General features: G+C 32.9%; 1 protein-coding gene across 1 annotated transcript in view; it reads left to right on the forward strand.

Moving 5' to 3' along the window:
• The window catches only part of LOC148606088 (potassium voltage-gated channel protein Shaw-like), a 30,574-nt gene extending 24,117 nt beyond the window's left edge, over nucleotides 1-6,457 (forward strand). Inside the window, exon 2 of the mRNA XM_088545940.1 lies at nucleotides 3,308-6,457. Coding sequence (XP_088402066.1) covers nucleotides 3,308-4,498 — 1,191 coding nt within the window. The 3' untranslated portion in view covers nucleotides 4,499-6,457. The remainder of the gene's footprint in view (nucleotides 1-3,307) is intronic.
• Nucleotides 6,458-15,062: the final 8,605 nt, after the last annotated feature.

Raw genomic sequence — 15,062 nt, forward strand, 5'->3', positions numbered from 1 at the left:
CTGCCTCCCCATTCCCATAACTATATGATTTCACAAAGACTGCCTCCCCATTCCCATAACTATATGATTTCACAAAGACTGCCTCCCCATTCCCATAACTATATGATTTCACAAAGACTGCCTCCCCATTCCCATAACTATATGATTTCACAAAGACTGCCTCCCCATTCCCATAACTATATGATTTCACAAAGACTGCCTCCCCATTCCCATAACTATATGATTTCACAAAGACTGCCTCCCCATTCCCATAACTATATGATTTCACAAAGACTGCCTCCCCATTCCCATAACTATATGATTTCACAAAGACTGCCTCCCCATTCCCATAACTATATGATTTCACAAAGACTGCCTCCCCATTCCCATAACTATATGATTTCACAAAGACTGCCTCCCCATTCCCATAACTATATGATTTCACAAAGACTGCCTCCCCATTCCCATAACTATATGATTTCACAAAGACTGCCTCCCCATTCCCATAACTATATGATTTCACAAAGACTGCCTCCCCATTCCCATAACTATATGATTTCACAAAGACTGCCTCCCCATTCCCATAACTATATGATTTCACAAAGACTGCCTCCCCATTCCCATAACTATATGATTTCACAAAGACTGCCTCCCCATTCCCATAACTATATGATTTCACAAAGACTGCCTCCCCATTCCCATAACTATATGATTTCAAGACAAATCTAACAGCTATACAGATTTAACATGAACAATTGATAAAAAGGAATATTTTGACTGAATTTACTGATTTAGACTAGTTGCAACTATTAGCTGCTCACTCGTGTTAATATTTACATGAAATGATGAACCGTAATGGATGCAGAGTTTTTTTCGTGCTGAAAAGCCTGGTTTAATCCAACCGTCTTTTTGAAATTCCTGTACAAAGTCAAGACCATTGAGGTGGTTTCTAACTTTCCGGTTTTTACCCTAATACTGGGTATTGTTATACGGACTTTCCTTTTAATTATTCTTTCTCAATACTGCAAAGAATTGATCAGTTCGGTAATTCTGTAATTACCATTCATAAAATGGAAATTTTGTTTTTATAAATAGTTTTCTTGAGAAATTGGTTAGTCATATCAGCATTAGCAATGTTGTAATTCCTTACACGTTTGAAAGGACATACACTGCCTTCGCAGTACAAATGTATATACATGTACTTATAAAACATACACAATTAGCATTTGCCTAACATCTTTAATTCGCTATATATTGACAATTATATACCCCGTTCGCTTTGTGTAGTGAGCATGTTTACTTTTGTACACAAAACAAAACACATTTTTTCATTGTTGAGACTAAGTTGCCTTAGAGCTCTATATGATGAAATGTATATTTATTCATTCCAATCTATCTGCTCTTATAAGATAATCCATATGGAAAATCCAACAGTTTCTATTGTATTTTAGTGTGATTTACAGAGTTGTCTCCCTTAATTTTAAATTCTACAGTACATTCTATATAATTACTATGTCCTATGAATAAGGGTTATATGAAAAGCCACATATTACTTTATGTTTACTATGACATTTTAAACAACATATCAAAAATAAAATTATGTAGGCTTTCCAACGATGATTTACAGTCTGTCCGATTTTTATGTGGAGTGCTACTTAATATGTAACATGAATTATCTTATTCTATTTATGGACAATAATCAACTGAATTATAGAATAATAAAAATAATAAAGCACTTTTAAATCAACCATTGCATCGATTGGTTTTCTAGACTATATTATTATTATTATTATTTTTGTTTGTTTTCGCTTGTTTGTATCGTCATTTTTCAATCTGATTTTTTTTAATCTATTTTCACGTTTGTTTTAATTGTGTTGGTTGATTTCGTGTTATCTTGTCTTTTTCTATCATCTCCAACATAACAGCTTCTGAAGGGTAACATTGAATCATTCCGTGTAAAAATCAAATTCGATTTCAATGTTATTTGCCACAGAAACACAAAAAAATGAGAAAGATAAGATTGAAGGCATTGAAACTTTTGTATAGATTTTGTTTTGATCGCCACAATTACTTAATTATGTTTCTTCATTTGACTGAATTGCTCTACCAATATTAGTTGTTTACATTGTCCCTAGGGAATAATTTCAGTATTTTTATCGTATAAATCTAATTGTGTCACGGTTACGATTTTAGTGTTGTAATCATGGAAGCCTACAAAGTCATTGTTCCAAATCGTGGCTCCCTAGAGATAGTGTACTAACGCTACGCTTACTGTATAGTGATAAGTCGAATACCATTAATTTGAAAAAACAAAAACAAAAACAAACGAACAACATGAAAAATTGTATTCATTTCATGTGCGATTATACAAAAAGTTTGCAGGTTGTTTACAAAGCACGGAGGGACCGACCAACAGCAAAACACATTTGTTGATATCGGTTAAAAATACCAAAGCGTCAGCATTTGATGATTCGAATACGTCAAAAAAGCATCGCCGAAACGTGAAGATATCAGCATACACAATGTAGCGAACCGAATAAAATATATTACATATAAAAACTGAAGATAAGGGAAACAAAACGTCACACACACACAAACAAACACCCGAACATTGAATGTGGTTTTGTTAAGGCCTGTCTGTTTAATGCTGTTAACAACATGGCTTGGTATTCGTGTTACTATTTGACTTTATATATTTCCTGGGAATACAATATGTGACAACAATGTCATTTATTTCGAGTGCCGCTCATACCACAAAATTTAAAACCAAACAACGACATTTGCACTTAGGAATAGTCACGACGCAACAATAAAAATCAAAGCTTGCCTATGAAATATGAAAATAATACAGACACTTAATTTGCTTGCCCATTTCTGTAATTTTACAAATTTTTGCGATTGTTTTTTTTTCAAATATTTTTTCAAGCTAAACGATAAGAATTCATATTCGATGCTGCTTATTTTCGCAAATAATTATTGATCGTGAAATTCTTGGAGAAACGTTAACCGCAAAAATAAGTAGAATAACAGTATCAATAGAAAAGTTTAACTATTTATGTGTGCAAGATAATTCAACGAATCGGCTACATAGCTACCGGTGAAATTATCGTCACAAATCTAGGTTAATAATTAATAGCATATTAGAAATACTCTTCTGATTTCCATAAGAAGATATTCGTTAAGACGTCTTTTGATGACCATAGGTAATTAATGATCTTTTCGAGGGAGACATCTTTCGTTTATAGCCATCTTTCATACCGTTAGTCACCAGTATTGATTAAATACGTCTTATCTTGAATCTGTAATTATTTTTTTCTCTTTCTTACAGGTGTATGCTGTAATTTCGCTAATGGTCGTCCTCGTGTCTATAACCGTATTCGTTCTGGAAACGCTGCCATACTTTGGAGCCATTACAGTACATGCAAAAAATGGCAATGTAACGAGCCAAGATTTGAAAAATGAGCTTGATATTTTTCATGATGTCAATCCTTACGATGTGCTTCTTATTATAGACAATTTATGTAATTTATTTTTCTTCACAGAATTCGTGGTCAAACTTATTGCCGCACCTTCCAAATGGAAATATCTCCGATCTCCCATGTCTGTAGTTGAACTTACATGCCTAATTCCTTATTACATTGCAATCATCATAGTGTTTGCTCATCCAGATCCTATTAAAGTTTTTGAGCTCATACGGGTACTTGTAGCGCTCCGTGTTCTCAGAATCTTCCGCATTTTCATTATCATGAAGCACTTCTTAGCTTTAAAAATTTTGATGTATACAATTGCAGCAAGTACAAAAGAATTATTTCTTTTGCTGTTAGTAGTGATTATAGGAGTTCTAGTATTTGCAAGCATGGAATATTACATGGAAATCTTCTCCGATGGTGCTACCGACTTTGATCATATTCCTCTCGCGTTTTGGTGGGCTTTAATTACAATGACAACTATAGGTTACGGTGACATAGTTCCCAAAACTGCTCTTGGTTATATTGTTGGCTCAATGTGCGCGATCAGTGGAGTTCTAACAATAGCTCTCTCGGTTCCCGCAATTGTAAACAATTTCACTCTTTACTATACGCATGCGCAGTCAAGACAAAAGTTGCGTGAGCGGAAGCGGAAATTTAACAAAGACAAGTGGAAAAAGTTTATTGATAAATCAAAAGGTGGATCATTGTTTAAAGCAATTAAAGGAATGCTACCAAAAAAAGATGAATCAGGGATTACTGTTAGTAGTTCAAACATCATTCCAAAAATTGAAAGACGGTTGAATGGCACAAGGATGAATGACCATGATAGTGAAAGTGAACATGAAAAGGCAGTCCCAAAATATCCAAAAATCTTCACAGTAATGTCAAGGACAAGTGAAAAATCAAACGTTAAACAGAATGGTACTGTTCATCTTAATGGGCATCTCCACAAACGAACTAAAACAGTTCTTAACCTGAAGGACGTGACTACTGATTCGACTGTTCTAGATAAGGGGTCTAGTGGAACATCTGTTGAAGATCTTGTGTAGTCTCGTTGTAGATAGATTGACCAGAAAGCATCGGGTGCGTAATCTCAAGAGACGCTGTGCACAGTAATTCACAAAATGCACGATCCGTGTAATTGTTACAAAGGGTCACATTTGTAGAAGACTATATGTTAAAACACAATGAAAATCTCAAAACCTTGGCTGTGGTGAATGGAAGGTGAAAATAAAATGCCAGATGTCGCATTCAGCTGAAAATGTGAATATCAGCTAACGACTTTATAAGTTTTGTCAGAAAACACTTAGAATAAATAAGGCCGAACCAGACATTGTATTGAAAGGCATAATTGATATAATTTTAGAAGAATTTTATCTTTTAAGTGTAAAATTATTCTTAAAGATTTATAAATTGATATGTACAAATTTTCAATATACAGTGATGGACTGGTGTTTTCTGTATATTTAATGATATTGTACTTCAGAATCATGAGTCCACGAATTGCAGAAGTTTTGAATCCGTCCATTCATGTCAAAGAAATAGTTTATGATGAGTTCGAGAAAACAGAATCGCTTTATATAAAGTACTTTATTAATTCACTACTACTTTTGTCACCTGAAATATTGTAAGTAAACCAGCCATCTCCTTTAAAATAACTCGTTTCATCATCAATATCAGGTACACCATTCCAATACATTGTATATTATAATTTTGCATGTATCCACTTGACATTTCATTGAACAAGACTAGATACATATTATAGATCCTTTTGTGCTAACATTGGGATAGTCGATGAGCATGCCTAGAGCATGCTCAATATACACTTCCGCGAGGAAAATTCTTTTGTTCTACCCAAGCTCTACCTCGCGGAAGTATATATTGAGCATGCTCACCAACTTACCACAAAAGGTTCTATTCTAAATACAGAAGTACCAATCACATAATATCACAACTAGCGAGATGCTGAATGCGTGTTTGAAGAAGTAACGTTTTATAAGCAGTATCAAATTGAAATACTAAGGTAGATCTAAATCCCAATAAAATGTTTTCAAGAAGTTCCTAAAACCAAACGTATCAGTGACCCGTATTCGAACTCACGATCTGTTATTGGACGCTTTGAACCGCTAAAAAGAAATTATCTACCTTAATTGAAATGATTCATATATATCGTCTTACATGTTTATACAGCCGTCCAAAGAATTACTTGGAAAATCAATTATCCAATATTTCATTAGTCCATGTTGGACCAAATGTATATAATAATTATTTTTATACTCCAATGTAATTTGTCTTACAGACTTTCTCAAAATGTAACAGCGTTAAAACGAATTAAAATTATTTATACAAGGTGTATGTTTTGAGTAATTTTTTTGAAATACCCATTACCAATATAAAGATGATGTGAATGATGACACTTCCCAAAGGAATTTATGTCACAAGCGTGCATAAATTTGTGATCTGCTTGAAGCTTCATGATTGCCATATGCCATAAGACATTTTATTATGATTTTATAAAAGTCGAGTATTTATCTCATCTATTGCTGAGGTAAGTAAATCTCAGAAGGCTAAAAATGGTAATAAAAATGATATATGTTTTAAAGTGGCTCAAATTAAACATAAATAAGAATAATGTATAACTGAACAAAAGCCACGTTTAAAAGATAAAAGGGAGCTACATACGAATATGAATAAAACGTTAAGAAATAATTCTTTTTTAAGTTTTATCTATTTGTTCACTTATTCTTTATTCTTAAAAACGGTAATATTCTTGTCCTCAAACAGAGAATTCATAAGATATCCCACATAGTAGGCTGTAGCTTGTTTATATCTATTTTTCAATCTGCGACATTGTTTGAAAGTCTTTCGGTAGTATGTGGTTAATGTTCGACACCTTCGGAAAGTCTTTTGATAGTATGTGTTCAATTCTTTTCGTTACGTTCATATCATTATGCTTCTACATGTAATATATGAAACTAAGATGTTAAGTTTCGAGATAATAAAGTGTTCTTATAAATAGAAATCAGTTTTCTTTTTTATTGAATTTGCCTCACTATAACCGTTAACATATATTATAGCTTTTCAATAAAAAAAATTAATGCTTCCTTTTGAAATGTACATTGTATCTAGTTACAAGATCAAAAAGTAAAATGTAATTACTGGCAAAAACAAATACAGTAAGGTCAGCAGTGGGAGGATTAAAATGAGTAAAACTCTCAAAACATACCATAAAAGTCGACACATAAAACACTGACGATCTACAAATACAATATGTAGTGAACTCAATAAAAAAGATTTCATATACAAACTAACGATAATCAATTACATCCTCCTTCGGAATCAAACATAGTATACCCTGCTTGGACTTTATAATGCTTGGTTTAGATAGATGTTCGGTTTATGTAGGTTCAAAATACATTTTAATTATTGTAATGGAAATTATAAAGGTGTTTTAAACATGCTTTCGGATATATACAGGGTTAAGGTTCGACAGGTTACAAGGTTAAATGAAAGTTTAATTAAAGAACTTTTTTTTCTTTTTTCAATCACATTTCTATGAACATCTTTTTCCATAACTGTATACCATGAGAAAATCTAAGTTTTTCTCTATTTTATTTCATTGTAATACAAAGAAATGTTGACCTGATGCTTTAAGAGTCAAACCACCAGGCCACAACACAAAAATATCAATAAATTATATATTAAAAAAAAATTCGGTATGCTTTACACGTGTTTCAATCTCTCATCAACAGCATTAGAACAACATCCTTAGGAAGTTCAAGTTCCAGAAATAACATTCGTACATGGAGTTTCATTTTTGCATCATTCATTTTCAATACTTTGTAATTTATGCCTATTTGAATATGTGTTGAAGAAACTCTATATAATGTCAATACTATTATCTTTATCAGGGGCGTAGCTAGGCCTGTTTTATTTGTACGCAAATTTACGGCAAGGGGTCATGGGGGGGGAGGTCGCTCAAGGCCCCCAGTGAGACATTGCATAAAACTTTTATTTCATCTTTAAAATGTGTGTTTTTATTTTTGTTACTTTTTCCGAAAGTACGCAACTGCGTATTTGCGTATAGGCAATTACGCCCCTTTTTATCAACACATGATTTTCTCCATAACTTCGGTATGTTCCTACCCCACATGGCTTTAGTATGCTAAGTTAAATGTATTTATTTTTTCAAACTTTTAAGCTCAGAAAAACAAGCAAACACCCCCCACCAAAAAAAAAACAGCTAGTACTTGACAATTTAACAATTATTTACCTTTTCTTTTTCTACAATGGTTTTCTTTATTATTATTATAATGTATATGGTTTTACAAAAATGTAGCCTTCTCCCTCGAATTCCACCAAAAGGTTAATAATTACAGTATAAATTCCAAATTATTGTGGAGTAAGTTTGGTTATATATGTACTTCTACTTTTGATTTGTTTCATTCTTCTCTGTTGCGCATGTCTTTTTTACTCTGGCTACTGTTTTCCCCGGATTACGTTTTTTTTATTATTATTGTTAAGATTCAGGGCCAAGTTTCATTAAGTTTTTCCCAAAATTCTTTCTCACTCAAGTCAAATCCAACCAACCAAAGCACTTGATATTGAAGATTTGAGAAAAAATTCAAGGATTGCAGAGAAATCTCAAATTAAAAAAAAAGGGTTTTATGAACCCGGACCCTGGTTCTCTTGAATTATTTTTAAAAGTCACGTGTTTCAGACATGTCTATTTTAATTCAACACCATTTGTGTTCTATGTTAAATTAGAAAAAAACATTCCTTGAAGTGCACGGTTGATTCAGATGATTATTTAGGTAGTAATCATTTACTATATCTAAATGCAAAATTTTAAATTAAAGCTTATTCAAGATGAACTGACGGATATTGTAAACGTCACGATGAAGATCGACAATTTATTCCTTGAACGCATACAACGTTTTGTCTACCGACTACTTATCTTTTCTGGAATTCGGGGAATATGGTTAAAATAAAAAAAAAAAAAATAGATGTGAATGCGACGGACAGGGTAATAGGATGTTCCCTTAGCTTCCTTAGTGTCACAGGGGCATTTAAAGTCATTTTGTACGCTCAATGACTTTTTTTTTATTGTTAAACTTCTTCAGCGGCGGCCATTTAAAATTTTAGATTTCAATATGGCCGATCAGAAGCCCTTGTTGTAACTTAAAAAAAAAAACAAATAAAAACAAAAAACAAAAAAAACTTCTAGATTTTTTTTAAGTTTGGACGGCGATCATTTTATAATGGCGGTCATGTTTGAAATTTCACGATATTTGAGCACATATGCATATGGTATCCTATTTTTTTGCCAAGTTTAGGTTTTAATCCATTCAGTCGTTTTAAGGGATTTCTGTGGACAAAACGGACAATAGACGGAACAAAAGAAGGATTGGAAAAAAAAATAAAAAAATGTGTTCCCCTATGTTCCCAACTTTATTCAGGGAACATAAAAATCGAATACACATGTGAATTGTATCAGCAGTAATAGATATATGTAAGTTATAGGTACATTCGCAAACAATTATGATTTTTATATGAGCTGCACAATTAGAATATAAAATCAATATTCTGCGAAAGTGTCAATAAATTCCATTCAATGGTGTAGTGAGAATATTTAATTAGATATGGGTACATCTAGCTGTGTAACGGAATAAAAGAAAGTACGGACGGACGGACGCAAAGTGTGTACGTGTGTATTGGGGGATATTAATAATAAAACGGTTCTCAATATCCAATGAAAAAGCACACTTACCTGTATATTTCACAAAAAAAAAAAAACAAAAACAAAAACATTCGGTGTGGCACCCAAATGGTCTGCAAAGATTGATTAGTCGGCTATTTCAGAAGTTTAATATGTTGAATCACTTGAACTCACTGTTTTTACTGGTTAGTTTTCTATGTAGAAAAGAATATCAAAGTGAGCACCAATGCAAACACAACTTATTGCCAATATCAAAATGGCAAGGAAAAAAACAAAGTAACAAATTAAGTTGGATAAGTGTAGTGGTACGTAGTAGATTGATATCAAAGTACTTAGGTACTGAATCAATTTATATCGATCGTTTGAACTATTTCGCCTCAAATAATCGTCAAATTGCAAAAAAATGGAATAAAAGGAAAGTACGGGGATTGAATTCAAACGTATCTAAACAAAAGCTTATTATTGTAAATAGTAAATGTTGAACTCTTTGATTTATTTTTAAATTTACCATTCTAATAACGAAGGACATTACAAAAACAAAAAAACAAACAAACAAAAACAAACAAACAAACAAAACAAACAAAACAAACAAAACAAAACAAAACAAAAAAACAAAACAAAAAAACACACACTAATTTCATAATGCATCGTGGCAGTGCGCCAGTTTGCGCAATATTCAGGTTCGATGTCGGTTTGCATGGAACACCTAGATGTATGAGCAAAAACCTCTCCGACATACTGCGTAATTGAACTACACACTATTAGTTGGTCTTTCCCAGTATCTAAATATTTTCAAGTCGGTTATTGACCTCCAGGTCGAAACTGTCTATCAGATCATTCAAACTTAAGCCGCCACAATCATTGAAATAAAATCCTTAGATACAGGCCTCTCTTAACTAGCTACATTCCTCAGTTGATATAAGCTTTATAGCTCTAGCGCTAAAGTTATGTATGGTGTAGACAACACTAGCCATTCAATTTTAGGCCCTGGAGTACCTGGAGCACCTGCAGTTCCATTATCTTTACACATGACCAAAACAGCCCAATAGAATGATTATTACAAAAAGCAATATTACGAGACCAAAGACTGACACCATTCCCGAGAAATGCATTATCGAAATTCCTATGCCATCGTCTCAGCAAAATTTTATTTTAATTCCGATGTCATGAGGAGAAATAAAGATACACGATATAGTGAGTGATACATCGGGATAGTTTTGGGGGGTTATGATTAGCATGGAAGTCCTTTCTTTTTATAAGTTTCACTGATCCACTGCCCCTTTTTCTAAATATTTGCATCCGTCAGGGCCTGCATGAAATATCAGAAGACAGCTTTAGGATTCTGACAATTTATGCTCGTAGGTTTTCATTTCTATCTATATTATGCGTCTAAAAATAAATAGACAATTCAATATATCGACAGTGAACGATTGATTGCATAGAAATAAACAGGTGTGATAAGAGATTAGAAGTGAACTATTATTAGGATCGTTGTTAATACAAATGTACAATCCTAATTAATCAGCATATTAAGTTCGCAGTGAAAGTTGTTTACTGGGTTTGTCTATTGGCGTAGATAACATAGAATTAAAGTTAGTGTATTAGAAATACCTACAAAATAGACCTAACTAACTGCATGTGAACCTATATGGGGTATGCCAGTGGGACTATTTTACTGCGGCAGTGTAAGGTAATTGCAGATGCTATCATGCGTTACAAATCTAAAGGCTCTGGTGACTTCGATCTAAATTGATAAAAATTAACAACTGGTAAATGTGAAATGTTTCATTTGTTTGTCTAAACTGCAGGGTAGTCGATGAGCATGCGTCAAATTCTTTTGTTCTACCCAAAGCCCTATTTCATATGCCCTCGTAGAAGCACACGTATATTTCACATAGGCCAATCGATAACCCCACAGTTGATACGAAGGGGTCTATAATTATTTGTAATTTGGATTAGAAAAATTTTGAAGAAGAAAAAAAAAACAAATAGCGTATTCAATCCCAAATAGAAAAATAAAAATTAGATGAATTCCATCAGGATTTCCTAAGATTTGGAGTATGCACACTTAATAATATATTATGTGTTTACCATAACAAAAAGATTTACAATTTTTTTTTGTGTTTTAGATTGCTTTGTTGTGCGAGTTTTCTTAGAGACAACACGAAAAATGCGTGTTATTTTCAAGCATTTGATTGTATAGTAAAGAAGAGTTTCATGTTAATATCCGTTTGTTAGTAAACTTGATACTCAGGTAAATATCACCATTGGATAAATTTTCACTAATTTACATTTGTAAATATTTGACACAACCTGAACATGATTCCGCCTAATGACTTCCGAAAGGTTTAAAACAATGGCTGAAAACATAACCGTATTTTGTACAAACTTCACGTCGCCTGTTAGAGAATATCGTATTTCAAATAAATGAAACATTTAGCCGTTGTTCAATATTTTTTCCACAAATAATACATTTGAATGAGAATTTAAAACAATGATATTGAATTGATAGTATTCTTATGTAAGAGTTCCATATATGTATCAGGCAATATTGAAATTCAATTGCAATTTGTCCCAAGTATGGTTCCACGAGGAAGCACTGTTAATTTTAAAAAGTGTGCAGGGTATTAAATCAATTTTAACCAATAGGCATGAAATAAAACCAACAACAAATGAACGAAAACAAAACAAAACGTACTTCTCAACGACTCGAATCGATATGGGCTAACAAAAACTGTTTTAGTTCGAATACTGTTCTTTCCTTTAAACAAACCTATATTCAAAAATCATTACGCGTTAAAGAATATACAGAGAAGCTGCCTGATTCTTAGAGCTTTGGATATTTAAAATTGTTGCTTTTCGATTGGAATCGTGGTTAACCAGAGATTTATCGTCCCATTTATTGAAGTGGTGATGCATCGACAATTGTATGGACATTAAAACTATTGGACATTTAGAACTTTTTAAAGGCGGTTCTTTCACGCTAAATATTACCAGTATTTTTTTTTAAAATACCCGCCGAGCGTTTTCCATTTTATTTCTTTTTTCAAAATTTTAAAGAAAAAAAAACTTAATACAGCTTAACGTCTTGCACATCAAGATGAGACTGTTCATTATGGTCGTCAGCGTGACCTGATTGGTCGATATGTCAGTTTTCACGATGGCCACCAACTGTCATAAAATAACTTCCTATTTCACCAGGACAAAAGAAGCGGATGTCTTGCAAATAACAGGAAATGTTTAATCTTCCCAGACTCCTGGATTTACATCAAGGTTTTCTAAATATATTACAGGATTCGTACAGAATTTCTACCCGATTCTATTTTCGTATTTTAGTACTATTATCAAGGATTTCAGGGTGGAAGCATAGATAAAATAAAAGGCCAGGCAAAGCGAAGGACGGCAGTTTTTAAGAGTAGAATACATGTACGTGAAAAAGACGGATTTTCAGCCTTTAAATAACACTGTAATAATATAGTTAAAAAAGACAGCACTTTCCGTATAAATTATCCATTACACCCGTCATTTCGTGCATTGTATAGCTAGGACATCTTTGCTTCTAGCTGATAATTGAGTTAATAATTCGACTGTCTTTGTGGATATAAACCACAAAAATCCCCTAGAATCTTCCGTAACACAGTTTTAGCCAATCATTTGCACGATATGAGAGACGCTGACCATCATTCCTATACTTAGTTTATTTTTTTTGTTTTTTTTTGTTTTCGTGCAGACAAATAAGCTCAATAGTGTTAGACCCAGTTTGCTTATGTGGTATTTGTAATTCATGACGGACTGAAGGGTTCCTTAGCGCCCTTGGCTATCATTTGGGGTCTATCACGGACGGTATAAAGCATCGAAGCGTTTACACAGTCCCCGGGCATATTCATACCTGAAATTCTGAAATTCTGTACGATCGGTAGGTAGGGATTTATTTTTATTCAAAACTTTTGAAACGAAATAAATCATTATAGTAACACCAAACTCAGAATACAATGAAAACCAAATACGCAAAGACTAAACAAATAATAATTTTAGACTTAATCAACGACCAAATCTCTTTTGGGATTCGGCGCTTGAGATATTTTGATGGTGGTGGTCAAAACAAAATATATCTCAAGTGGCGAATCCCAAAAGGGATTATCCATGATCAAGAGCACATTCACGTCACGTGTGTTTATTACCAATTCTAAATATAAACAACCAGTATTTATAACTTTTGTTTTTCCATCTAGGATAGAAAAAAAAAAAACAACGTTGGGTTTATTTTCTTCTTTTTTTCTGAAAGACAATCGGCAGACTTTTTAATTATTGTTTTTTTTTCAATATCACAAATAAAAACTTTTGGTTGGGGGTCTGACGAAGGTCTTTATGTGAACGGGAACATTTTTAGGCTGGAATGGATGGTCTATCTATTACTCCAGCAGTGCTAGAGGTTGTCTGGCAAGCTATTTTCTGACTTGGGTTGGGGTATGGAGGAATGGAATTCCAACCTCTTACATTGTAGTAGTAGTCTAATAATCTATATATAAACAGATAATATGAGGTTGGGTTTTGTGTTTTCAAAACGGTTCTGAAATCGATTTTTTTTCGACTCCTTAAATATTTTTTTCAATGGAAAAATGCTCATAAACCAGACCAGGAGGTACGTATAAATTCTTCAAATTGTATTTTATTGAGAACACGTTGAATATGGTCCGTGTTTCTTCACATTTTGCTGGAGAAATAAACTTGGGTACCACAGTTAAATAGGATCTTCCTTTTATATATCTTTTAACAGTTCATGTACGGTACACGTATGTGTATATCATGTATATGAACCTTTCGACGTCTTGTTGCAAAACCCATGGCATTGAGGAATCGGTTAAGTTGAGACAGTCCAATTAGCTGCCCATTACTGTAACATGAAGTTTCGAGAACTCTACATTGTACATATTGTACATATAGAGGTTATGTGCACGTAAAAGTGCTGTGTACATGCAATTACATTCCCGAGGAGCTAGCTCCAATGATTTTTAGTCTTGCTATAAAAATATATGTATATGTCAGACTGCATGTACTGATAACTCTTAATATGATTTTTGATCTAAATATTTTTTTTTTATACGTTTGTGCAAATAAGGTAAAGTTTGTACATGTACATAAAAATATAATTTTAATCACCGTCAAACTTAAACATTGGACATGTAAATATTACTCTTTTTAAAGATGTTTACCACATAAAATCTTTTTTAATACTAAAAGTGTACTTATCATTTTTTGTTAAATTTCTGATTTATAGAAAACCGTCACATTATGACTTAATGTAAATGTTATTGTGTGGAAATATATCGTCAAGTCTACATTTGTTAAATCAAGTATGTTTTATACATGTACAAAAGTACATTAAGGGTAACCCGGTTAATCGGCTTTTGAAATCAAAACACTTAAATACATACACGTTACATTGGTTCTGAAACCAAAAAATATTGGCAGTACCTCTGGATATATTGTTACAGCTGCAAAACATGTAGTGTAACTATAGTATACAGTTTTTGTCCAAGGAAACATTTTTCAGTCTCCAAATGCAAATATCTATTTAGATGTTGATTAAAATTGTTTGATACAAGATTTAGTTGAAATATTGATTTTGAAGTGTTAACTGTGAGCTAGTATCGATGGATTTAGCCTTGAAGCCCTTCATATACCGGTATTGTAATTTGGTTTCCTAAGAATTTCGAATATTATCTGTTGAGTACATGACTGTAAGCGGGAATTTGTTTCCGTTATGCAGTTTTATTTTCCTTTGCTATAGAACTGATTAACTAGAACTAATGTAGAAACAAAGACCTTATATATGTAAATTCTTGGCAAATCACACACTACTACATTTGTAACTTGGTCCTAAGGAAGAGTAA

The sequence above is a fragment of the Perna viridis genome, chromosome 9 (genome assembly GCF_037379345.1).
Source record: "Perna viridis isolate PV_CMFRI_1.1 ecotype Kerala chromosome 9, ASM3737934v1, whole genome shotgun sequence".
Lineage (NCBI taxonomy): Eukaryota > Metazoa > Mollusca > Bivalvia > Mytilida > Mytilidae > Perna > Perna viridis.